This window comes from Pygoscelis adeliae, unplaced genomic scaffold (assembly GCF_000699105.1).
Source record: "Pygoscelis adeliae isolate BGI_AS28 unplaced genomic scaffold, ASM69910v1 Scaffold453, whole genome shotgun sequence".
In the NCBI taxonomy this organism is placed as follows: Eukaryota; Metazoa; Chordata; class Aves; order Sphenisciformes; family Spheniscidae; genus Pygoscelis; species Pygoscelis adeliae.
The window spans coordinates 522,394-534,660 of record NW_008824450.1 but is presented as its reverse complement, the minus strand read 5'-3'; the positions used below and the strand labels follow the sequence as shown (position 1 = coordinate 534,660).

General features: G+C 38.4%; 1 protein-coding gene across 1 annotated transcript in view; it reads right to left on the bottom strand.

Annotated features, from left to right (window-relative positions):
- The window catches only part of RUVBL1 (RuvB-like AAA ATPase 1), a 43,359-nt gene that overhangs the window by 5,009 nt on the left and 26,083 nt on the right, over positions 1–12,267 (bottom strand). The window contains exons 2-8 of the mRNA XM_009321048.1: positions 11,747–11,833; positions 10,984–11,116; positions 6,859–7,010; positions 5,458–5,547; positions 4,445–4,594; positions 3,015–3,078; positions 1,611–1,809 (exon numbers count right to left, since the gene is read on the bottom strand). Coding sequence (XP_009319323.1) covers positions 1,611–1,809; positions 3,015–3,078; positions 4,445–4,594; positions 5,458–5,547; positions 6,859–7,010; positions 10,984–11,116; positions 11,747–11,833 — 875 coding nt within the window. The remainder of the gene's footprint in view (positions 1–1,610; positions 1,810–3,014; positions 3,079–4,444; positions 4,595–5,457; positions 5,548–6,858; positions 7,011–10,983; positions 11,117–11,746; positions 11,834–12,267) is intronic.

Below are 12,267 nucleotides of genomic sequence, written 5' to 3'. Positions count from 1 at the left end.
AAGCCATTACGCTGTTTAATCCTTCCTCCAGTCCTTCCAGTGAATACTGCAATGGTTTACACTCCATGCTTGCAATCCAGCAAATTGAGAAGTGGAGGTCTGTGCATGAAGGATAGAGCAGGATCTAGACCCCAACCATTTCATCTGTTTGACATACAACACCCAACAGCAAAGGCTGCAGACACATCTACTCTTGGTTTTCCAAGACCACTGCAATTTGCTGTGAAGTCAAGAGTGAAAGATACCCAGATTTCATGAGATCTATAGAGATCGCAGGTAAAAACAGTAAAGTGCTGGTAGAGAACTACATTTCTAAGCTCAGTGCTAGTATTTAGGCACTGCAGCTTTGGCCATGGTCCTTCTTGGGAAATAAATTAAAATGCCCTGCAATCATCTGCTGTACTCTTGAGTAGATGGTGTTCTCTCCTCTGAAACGATTCCTTCTCTTATGAGGTTACAGAATCAACTATACTATACAATTAATTTTTCCCCGGCCCTTTTAAGAGCCATCAGCAGGCAAATCAGAGCATCACTAACTACTTGAGAGAGTAGTATACAGTTAAGAGCTTGCTTTTAAGGACTTAATTTAGCAATATTAGATACAACTACTCTATGGAAATCTTCCTTTCTTAAATCACCATTTTTTCATAACAAGATCTGCAGTGAATCCACCCTGACAGATCTCTATTTGCCCTGCTTTCACAAGACAGCCTTTTTATGCCTTTGCAAAGAGAGCGCTGCAATGTCCACCTTAAACATTTTTGAAGGGCTTATCACCTTAACTTCTAAGCAATGCAAGCAGAGAAAAATTAATACCAGATGAGCCACTAAGAGGGAAAGGAATAGCTGGTTACACAGCTGAATTAAATCAATTTAAAGAGTAGCAATCATTGCTAATGACAGCTTGTTTAGACATAATTAGACCTAGACCACAAATCAGCAGTAGAACTTAAGGAAGAATCTGAAAGAGGAGAGCACTTCTACTGAACGTGCAAAGAATGCATTGTGTGGGTGCAAAATATTGAAGTGGAGGCACGAACTGGAATGGAGATGAAAAACAAGTTAGTTGGCAAGAGCAAAGAATCACAAAAAGCCAGACCAGCATAGTAGGAAATATCGAAGGGTAAGGAGAGGCTGAACTGTGACATGCTTTAACAGTAAGAACAGGAAGCTTAAGTCTGATGCAATAAGGATAGCAAACAGCAAAATGATCCAGAAGAAGCAGAGAACTATGATATTAGAGGTTTGTAGCCCTGGTGCTTTTGATGTCCCTAACGTGCAAGCAACAGATGTGTTGAGATGAGAATGGTAATTGTTACAGATCACCCAGGAAATAAGACAATTCAGAAGCTGTTAGAGAAAAAGGGATGTGTCAGTGGAAACAAAAGGAATTCCATCTGCTTTAACTCAGTCAGCCTGGCATTAAATGCCTGTCCCATCATGAAGCTCATGAGCAGCTCTTGAGCACCAACGCAGCTTGTAACCCAGGGATTATCACAGATGTCAGTATCAGAGACAAAAGCCTTCAAAGATTATAACTCTGCTGATACAGCTAATTCCAAGGTTTATGGACCAATGCAAACTGGAAAACGCAACTTTAGACATCATACCTGATAACGCAGTTTCCTCGATTGGAAGCAAAGATGACAATGGGGGAAATAGAAGATTCCAGTGCTCGGTGCAGGTATGTGAAACATTCAATATCCAGCATGTGAACTTCATCTACAAAGAGTACACCTGGGACTAGCTCTGCAATGCCTTGGTCGATGTATTTATTTACTACCTTATTTATCTCTCCTCGAAGTTTGTCTGAGAACAAAAAGAAACTGTTAGTTGTTCTGCTAATGAACTATAGGTCTGTATGAAAGACTTAAAGCAAGTAAAATTCTCCTTGAATTTTTTCATGGTTTGGTATCTTACCATCACAGGGAAAAATCTCTGTGACGCTAAAATTCTCTGGTATTCCCTGCTATACTGGGGAGACATCCGTGCAACAAAATACTTCTAAACTGAACTACTAGCACTTAACTGGGGTCGTCTGTCCCCTCATGTGGCTTGTGAAAAACTATGATTTTTGTGGGTTTGGGGAGTTTGGTGGGTGGGGGGAGAGAAGTCAGTCAAATCTCAGTTTAAAACAAAACTTAAAGTTTCCAAGCATGGCTGAAAAGAATACCACTGAAAGAATAAAATATTGCTACTGTATTTCAGCGAAGAAGTTGTATTTAACAAAAAAAAGGCTATATAAATTTCTGTGAACATATGGATCTCAAAGCTCTGCAAGACATTACATCGATAAATCTGACATTAGAATAAGCAAAGTGACCTCTGGAACAGACGAAATACTTCAAAAGACCGCCACTCACGTTAGTACTGAAACAGACTTTGATCTAAATTTAGATAGTCACTTACTGAAACATCATTTCTTTCAAAGCAAAAAGGCGAATAGATCTTTCTGCAGATCTTTTTTTTCCTCCAACGATGTGTAGGTAGGAAAAGCAGCAGTGCACTTAAAGCATCAAGTCAATAGACAGCTGCTATAGAGGTGTCTAAACCAAAGCAAGGTTAGAGTCTTTAGAAGCCATTTTTCTACTCCACAGAAATTCAGTATGGTTGCTTCACATAAGCATGCATCCCAACAACATTTTTTTAGATTTCTTTTGTTGTTGTTCAGTTTGGTTCTTCCTCAAAGTGTGAACCTCGCACTCTCTGGCAGGAGGTGTTTTGATAAAGGGGGATGGCACTAGCATTCTAACCTCTTTCTCCCCAGGAAGATAGGTGCAGGGTACAGTATATATTTTATCACTCTGTGTGTAAACTAATAACATGTTGTACTGTTTCCAGCCATTGCAATTCTAGCAGCTGTATCACTGCTTTTTGAAATCTGAATATTTATGAATAAATATTACATAGGCATTCATTTAGAGATGGTGCATGAATAACCCTATTTTTAATCCTTTTCTAACTAGCAAATATATAGGTTATATTGGTCTAAAAATATCATGCAGGATTCATACCAGTAATTTCAGTTTTCTTAGGCTTCATCAATTGTCCCATCATAGAAAGGATGTCTTGCCCACCCTAGGAAAAGAAAGTTACAGATCAGCTAGGAGGTCTCGTAGTGAACACATACCATGAGAATTTTATAAATCAGGAATGTTAAAGAAGTTTTTTCTTGCAGTTAACTTGATACTTTATATCAGCAGTGGTTGATAATCTGTCAAAGGTTAGGTCACTTCACTGCATTCTAAACACAGTATTCTAAACATCATCATTTAGCCACCTGCCCACCCTTTCTTTAGCCTCATTCACCTGGAGAACATAAAAAAAGAAAATGAGATACCCTCTTTTAAAACAATTGTCACAGAGAAGCTCATAAGGACTAAAATTGTCAGGGAACACAGAGAACTTGGATTGCCTGTGTGCACAGTAAGTGTTCAACCTGTAAACACAGGAACAATTATGCTGAGTTTTAAGAGTTTTGAACACCTTGATTTTTATCATGTAAATTATTTTGTTGGGAAAAGCATGTTTATTTTGAAATGGAGTATGTTAAGGGCTTGTGGTATCACACTGTAGGGATGCCAGCCTTTAAACAAAGATACTGTATTGTTAGTGGCTTTTGTTTTTGACATAGACAGAATTCCCTCAATACTGGGTTTCTGTTAAGATACAGCAAGAAGTAATTCTCCTACTTTCAATTTTTTGCTGCAGTACGTTCAGAGTTCTACTGAAAGTCACAAGGAAATTTAACAAGAGGTTATGAAACATTTCTGAAGAAAGCAGGGACATCAACAGAATCTGCAGCAGTCAAAAATACTTAGTGACCTTTTATCATAGTGCTTTCAGTTTCCACTTCATGGCCACAAAACCATAAACACAGAGCAGAGTAAGTTAATCTGTATTCAGAACTTTCAATAAATAAGATGATGCAGATCTGGCTGCTGCTACCTCACATCTGTAGGCAACTTTCCTTCTCTCTTCCTGGTCAAGAGGAGCAACCCCCGCCGCTCTTTTTCTGCAGGGGATGGGGCACAGCGGTGGAGGGAAGGGGAGAGGTAGGTCTAGATTATGCACTAACTGTGAAGTAGCGGATCCCAAATATCCATGTGAAAGCTTTGCTATGGCTGTAAGACTGTTCTCTGTAGTGTTAGGAAATGTACTCTGATAAACATTCCATGACCAGGTGCATGAATCCTAACCTAGCAACTGCCTCTTTAACCTGTATGGCAGGGCCACTGAGGCAGCCAACTGCAGCATGACCTCCCTCCAGAGAGGAGAGGTAGACTGGCCTTCATGGTGTAACACCTACTGCTTTTCCTATAGTGGAATCTTTGAGGGTGATTTAGGACAGCTCAACCTCCTACATCTCCTTGATTATTCTAGTAACCATCACATCTATGTCAAATAATTTTTCTGTAAAGACTTCATCTGTGGAGTCAGATACCTGAGGTCGAGCATTGGCCACATCCAAGTCATGCAGGGTGACATCCTGAATAATTTCCTTTTTCTTGTGCACATCCCCCTTTGGCAAGGGAACATACTCTTCAGCTTCAAGGTCAAATTCCGTAGCATAGATATCACACCTGCCTTGCCTCTAAGAAAGAGCAAAGAAGAGAAACCCAGGTATAGAATTAGTTTCAGTGCCAAAACCTTGAGTGACATGAACTTGATAAAAATAAAGGGCTTGGTTCACAATTCCAGTCCTGACAAGCTTCAGCTGACAATTCAGACATCCCACTCCCTGCTTAGCAACAGGCATTGTTGCTAATCATATACCCTATCTACTGATCAAAGCTCAAAAACTCTGTTGAAAAACACCTGATATTTTCAGTGGCAAGAATATTCCACTCCTCTCTCCCCTTCTTTTAACTGTATGCAATTCTTGCTAAAGGACAAATCCAGCAGATTAACTAGAGATTGGGAGAACTGTTCAAGACTCCTTTGTAGGTGGGTGATTTATTATATGATACAAAATATTATGCTCATCCATTAAACAGCAAGTATCGCTGTACACTACTTTCTAAATCAGATACGAAAAGAATGCTAACTAATGCAGTATTCCCTTCTACATGTATATATCTTGTGGAGAAAATACCAGAGCGATAAAAGAAAGATTAAATACACTGCACGTCAGCCTGAAAATGACTAAAGTTGCTTGGTTTTTTCCCCTCTTCCCTTAAAGATGTCTTGATCTTCCAGAAAAGAAAACTCATCCAGACAGCATCAGTGATAGCTTCCTTGCCAGATGACCTTAATTGTGAACCAGATGACCACGTTCTTTCAATGCAAGAGAGAATTTTCTCTCCAGATAAGGAAAACACTGCGCTCTTTTTAAAACTTCCATGTAACCATTTCATGTCAGTTAAGGTTAATAAATTGGAGAGCTTTCTGACAAAGGCAGAGAAAGGTCTGCAAGAATACATACACCTGCATAAGAGTGCAGAACTTTTCTTTTACCTTGACGGCTCCACTGTTTGCTTCAATATAAATAACGTCACCAGTTTCCACTCGCTCCTTCTGCAAGCTTTCAAATATGCTTGGGTCCAGCTGGAGACAAGCAAACATCACAGTTGGTCAAAACAGTTCCATATTGTTATGGTAATCAAGGAAGAGAAATGTAGTCTAAAGCTCACTCCCACCCGACAAAATTAAACCGCAACTCCCCCCAACAATACCTCTAGGATTTTATAAAGCTGTAACACTTGGAGTAGTGATAGAGAATAAATCTGAAAGAACATGCACAGAACTTACTTTCTTACCAAAAAAATCTGCCATCTGAAGGAAGTGACGGCAAGTGCCAGAAACATAATGATAAAGATACCAGTTACTATCACAAAGTATGCCTTTGAGTAATGTGACAATGTATTTATACCTAGGATGCAGCACTTCTCTTGCTTTCTAACAAAACTTTTATAAAAAAATCTGGCTATAGCACTGGATTATGCTACTTGATTTCTTGAATCTGTATCCTCTGTGGAGCTGTGTGAGGGAGAGTCAATGTGGAATACGTTAGATGCTTTTGTTTCTCTCAGTACATGTTTATGCGCTTTTGCACTGCATTTTCTTGTTTCTGGAGTGAACAAATGCAAGATGATACTTAGCAATGGAGACAGCTTTCAGTTCTCTTGTACTCTAACTGACAGGGAAATTGAGCAACATGGACAGAGACTCGTACAAGAAAACAAAAGGAAAGTGAGTCTGAGCTGGCAACATACCAGCTCAATTTCCAGTTCAAATCAAAGATTCACTAGAGCATACCCTCCCCATGTAGAAGGAAGGGATGTGACAGAAAGAACAATTTATACCGAAGCAGGCAAGATTTCCCAAAACCATCCTCAAAAATTCAGTTGAGAATCAGGAAAACAGAAAACCCAAGACCTTTCTCCTATGTTTGTTACCATAAACATGAATTTATAGCCAGGGTCAGTGTGAGCGTATCACTGACTGAGACAGATCATAGTTCAGATTCACAACTCAGCCCATTTTTCTGTGGTACCAGTAATGCTGCAAAACTGCATCAGGATCTCTTCCTGCTTAAACTCTCCTTTAACTTGTTGAAGACATACAAGTGTGTGCTGCCAAACAGAAAAATAACAGGAGCTGCTAACTGAGTGATGGGTTTATCCCCAATTTCAATTAGTAGGAGACAAGACTAACATCTAAATATTCTACATAAAGCAGGTAAACGTACACACTCAGGAGTAAGATAAAGTTGTCTAGCAAAAGAAAACAGCCTCCTGGCATCCCCACTCTACAGAGATCGGGATCAAGAGCTTAAAATGGAAATAAGAAGTGCTAAAAATAGAAGATGCAGACCTGAAATACTTAAGGAAATTTTTGAGACTCTACCATACATACCTTCAACTGTTTGGTTCCCTTCGCAGTTTTGAGTCCTATAATTACATGGCTAATGGTTTTGCCATACCCTCCCATAGGATTTTCAGTCTCACATGGAGTTAGTTCTGTGACTTCTCCTTCATAAACCTCCTTGGTCTCTTTAATCCTCAACCCTGCAAGAAATTGTTTAGAGTAGTTTCAGTACACAAATCAACGGCCGCATGCACTCAGGAGTCTGCTGCATTACTGCCAACAGAATGTAAGGTATTATTAGGCTGCATTGCATTTAATGGTAATTTTTTACTTTCAAAAGTAGAAAGATCAATTATTGTTCTCTTCTTCAATATTAAGTGAGAATATTCATCCTGTATCATCAGAGCAAAAGTTCAGCCCAAGTTCTGGCCTGCAAAACAGTTTATTAAACTCTAAGAAGTTATTTTCTTTCTGTCCCTTATTAGTTCTTGAAGCAAATGTCAGTATCCTCTCTCTTTTCCCTCCCCCAAAGAAGGGATTTGCTTGATTTGTTCCCCTACGCTAAACTCAGAGAAACAGTCCATCTTCTGAAACTGAAGATCAGTGACACTAATATAACTGTGAATTTACACAATTTTTGTACCATCAGAAAAGCCCTGCAGAGTAAGGAAAAAGACAGGAGAGAAAAAAAGTAACTTCACAAAAATCTTGAAATTTTAGCAACTGAGCTAAAAATAACATAAATTGATTAACAGGTATTGTGTTAGAACCTCATAAAATTAAGAAAAGGTTAATGTATCATTTAAAATATTTTCAAGTTAATAGCAAAAGGGGGTTTTTTTTAGATAAATTTAGCAGAATCTGCTATAACGCAAATTTAAAACTATTTCAAAATAGCTGACGACGACATCCTTACTTTCTTGGTTTTCAGACAGTTGAGCAATCATCATAGTATCTGAGTATCTTCTATTCCAGTCACAACTATTGTAATTAACTAAGTTATTTTAAATTGATGAATAATATAGAGCTGAAGAGTTTTACGGTTAGATTGTTCCAAAGAAAAACCGCTATCGTCACCACAACCACTACAATTATGCAGACGTTCTAACTACATAAAAGTTCAAAGAACCCACATCTGAAGAGACTCTATAAAGTATTTTATGAGACACACATGCCATACCAAAAATGATGAATGGGCTGTAACAAGATATAAGGAAGTCATCCTGCCCAGTCTGAGGCTATTAGGACTTTATAAAACTTTCCTTGTTCCGTAACTTTTCATTTTGCTTTGAAATAGATCAGACACTTCACCAGTAATCTTCAGTTGCTGATAGGGAAATATAAAGAACTGACAAATATGAGTCTGTCTCCCTCTACTGGACCCAAATTAAGACTAGGATTTGAAATGTGAGAAATAGGTTAATTGCGGATAACGTGATAATCGCTTGGTAGGAAATGTTTGCTTTCTCTTATTTAGCACTATGTAAGTTCTACACAGAAGTTAATTTCAGTAATTTTTTAAAATGTTTTATCAGGTATGCCAAACATCAGACAAAAAAATTAATGAACCTTTGAGTTATAAAACTGACCTAGGCAAGGCTGCATCACATAGGCTACATATGCAAGGAACGTGAAGCAATATGGGAACCGCTGGTGCTGAGAAGTGGACATTCACAGGTTTGTTTTTCCTTTTTGTTTTTAAACTTTCAGCGTGAGCTCTATCCTGCTCTGAAAAACTGGAAGCCCATTTGTGTTTGGGGTATATTTTGTACGCTGCTAAAGCACATCTTCCAGTTTCCTTTCATCTGAAAAGAATCCAATTCACATGATCAGTCTACTCCACAACAGAAACCAAACCTGAGTCAGTGAGCACAACCTAGAGATTTGCTTCAAAAGCATGCCTCTGATCTAAACTAATGTGCTCATACAGATGTGTCTATAGAAAATATTTACAGATGAACATGATCTGAAGAAAGGTAATTGATGCTTTGAACTTGCTGCTGATTATCCTTTGTTTTCAAATGAATCTGCACGTATCAACTATGAACTTCATTCTCAAAAGAGCTCTTTAACTTAAACAGAGACATTTCCTACTTACAAATCAGAGGCATGAGTCTAAGAAGGCAATTGTGGGCTATTCCATGTTTTGGTTCAATAGCACTATACGGAGTTAAATAGCGCTTGTTTGATTTACTGGCAGTTACAATTTGGAGACACAGGGAATAGATATGCTATTTAAGCAGCTATTCCAGTAGTTATTTTTTACAGCAACTAAGCTCTAACATTAGCTACTGTCATCATCCTTGCCAGCTGCTAATGAGCTCTACACGGGATTAATCTTTCTCAGCTGAAGTTTTTTTAACGCGTACAACAATTCCATCTTCTCATTTCCCACTCTGTCCTGTTATGTTTCTTAGGTATTACAAACTCTCTACTATACCCCAAGCAGTACTTGGCCATAAGACTATGTCAAGTCTGTTATTAAAAGACTCCCAACAATAAAAATTCTGTAAACTCGGAGTCATCCCAGTTTCCTTATACAGTGATGGGTCCAAACCAGTCAGATGGTTGTTTCCAAGGAAAGAAAAAAAGAAGTAAAAAATTTATGTTAACAACCCTCATCATTTTTATAAATTGAGGTGGCTAAACCCTCTGAAAGTAATATGCATAATATGAGCAACAGATGATGTGTACAGAACCTGCTAATAAGGAATCATACACTCCCACCCCCACCCCGCAAAAAGAGACAACTCTAAATGAATACTGGTTGATGTGTGAGCTGAAGCTCCTCTTGCACCCAGTCACAGCTGACATTGCATTGTGCATACAAAGTATTTTTTTTTAAAAACGCACCCTTGTAGATTATTTATTTACCAGGCAGTGAAGCTAAAACATAACTGAGATTTAAACAGGATTGGAAAATGTTCCATTATGAAAAATGGTAGTTACTAGACCCTTAAAATATTTCAGAGATATTTTTTTTTACACTGATAACAATACTCAATAAAGTTTGTGTTATGAAAATGTCACATGGAATTCAACAGAAAGGAATAAAAGAAGTTCCATCTTTCATTAACACCAGCATTTGTTTAGAAGTGCTTCTCTATTGACATTCAGGGAATGCAGGGAACTAACAATGTAGCTGGCTGTTAAACCTTAGAGAGTTAAAATACTGCTGTCTCTAGAAATGACAACATGGATAGCGTAAGTTTCATCTGTTGGTTCAGGTTTCCAAATCTCTGACAGGGAACTTCATCACATCAAGGAAATATTGCAGACTACTCAAGTCTCTGGCTTCCCTCCCCCAGGCCCTGCCAGATTCATGGTAACTAGATGACCAGGGACTACTGAAAGTTGCTTTCTTATAAAAGTCAATGGAATACTTTTGTTTCACTGCAGAACTGAGAGACTTCTTCACCTTGCTGCCACCGAATACTTAGATGAAGTCCACGGGGAAACATCGTACAGAAACCATGAAAATTAACTGTTAATATGTTCCGTACTAAAATCAGTTAGGCTATCTTTAGCCAACCCTCACACAAACAAGGGCCACTTCTAACTGCATTTATCAGCTGTCAGCAGCGATCATATAAGAGATTTTAGATACTCATTGAGGTTGTGTTGCAAATTTAACCAATTTACATCAAGCTTGTAAAAGCACTCTAGAATTGAGGAAGACATTAAGTTAAAGTATTTATTTTGTTGGCATGGACCCTTCTTTGTGCTCGCTGGAATACTAAGTCAGGCTAACACTGCCATTTGGGAGTCCTGATTAAGACTGTTTGCTTAGTAGAGTGAAATCGCTAAAATAAAAAAGGAGAGAGCATTTTTCCATCTACAAGTATTTCTGCTAACGTAAGAAACTAAAAATAATTTTTCTTTCAGCTTTATCCAGTCACAGGCAAAGCCAGCAGATGAACCTGGAGGATGAGAGGAGAATCTGGGCAAGTAGAATAAACCATAACGCGACAATTAAATTATGGTTTATAAACAGAAAACCTGACTCCACTACGTGTGAAAGAGAGTCACTAAATTAAGATCAGCACTGAAAAAAAGTACAATAATCTGAAAACCACCATGACCACTGAAGAGTTTTTCCGTTTTAGATGACTGGAAAAAAAGCAAAATAAGTATCATGCAAATACTTAATTCTTCTGTTTTTCTGAAACTTACCAATTGCACGTCGGAAGTTTTCCATTAGAACTTCTGTTTTCTTGATCTCAGTGGAATAGACCTCGCTTCCAACCATAGGACAAAAGGGAACTTTACTTCCCAGTTCCTGAGCAATAGCTAAAGCCAAAGCAGTCTTAAAAAAAGACAAAACAAAAACCCACACATTTTTATGAGAATTAACAAAGGATTCTTTCTGCACAAAGTCAACTTTCCTCATCATATCACCTTCCATATATCAACTATCAATTTAATATTAAGACTATTGTCTGACATATATTTCTCACATATGACAACCCTCCTCCCTCCCAAAACAAGTTAGACACATATAAAGTGACTTTTATCAAAGACGTATAAAACACCTTAAAGAAACAATACTGGGCATTTGAATTTGACACCTGATACAAATGCAAAGCGCCTTAAATAGCCACGGAAAAGAAATAAACAAAGCAAAAACTATTTATGCTTTTAATAGAAAATTAACTTCTAAGACTCTCCTTCAGAGACCATATTACCTATGTGTTTGGCAACCTACGAGAGACGGTTTCACACTAATGATGCCTGAACGCAGCACTGGATACTGCCAATGTTGATTACATGGCAAAAATCAAAACATAAAGCAGGAAACCATGTCAATACATTGACGAAAAAAATCCCAGTAGATGAAAACATTATGTAACCACCACCCTAAAACGGTTTTGGCAACAAAATAAAATAAAATAGATTTGGGAATACTTCATTTCATATCAAAAAAGAAAAATAATACCTTGCCAGTTCCAGGAGGTCCTGCCAACAGCACAGCTCTGCCAGCCATTTTCTTGCTTTTGATTAGTTCCACTATAACCCCACAAGCCTATAAGTTAAATAAGTATTTACACTGTTAACACAAGTATTGCTATAGTATCTTTTGTTCCAATATTACTAAAGTGCTTAGAAATACTAGGTTTTGTGAGCCCACTAAAAATAAAGAGGATTTCAATTTCACGCACATAAAAAGGGAGGTAAAATCAGAAAAAACTACTTCCTACAATCATTTTATCTGACACAGACATTAAAAAACCAAAATCACAGACAACAAAACTCAACCTAAGAGCACACACAGCAGGGGAATACAGGGAGGAGCCCAGGAAAGACTTTCACTCACTAACGAGACTTACAGGCACCCAGCACAGATCGGACCCGGCCCCCGCGCCGCCCGGGGCCCCCGAGGCTTCCACCTCCACCGGGGTGGAGGCTGCAGAGCCCCACGGGAGCCCCGGCTGGGCCCGGCACACAGACACGGCCCAG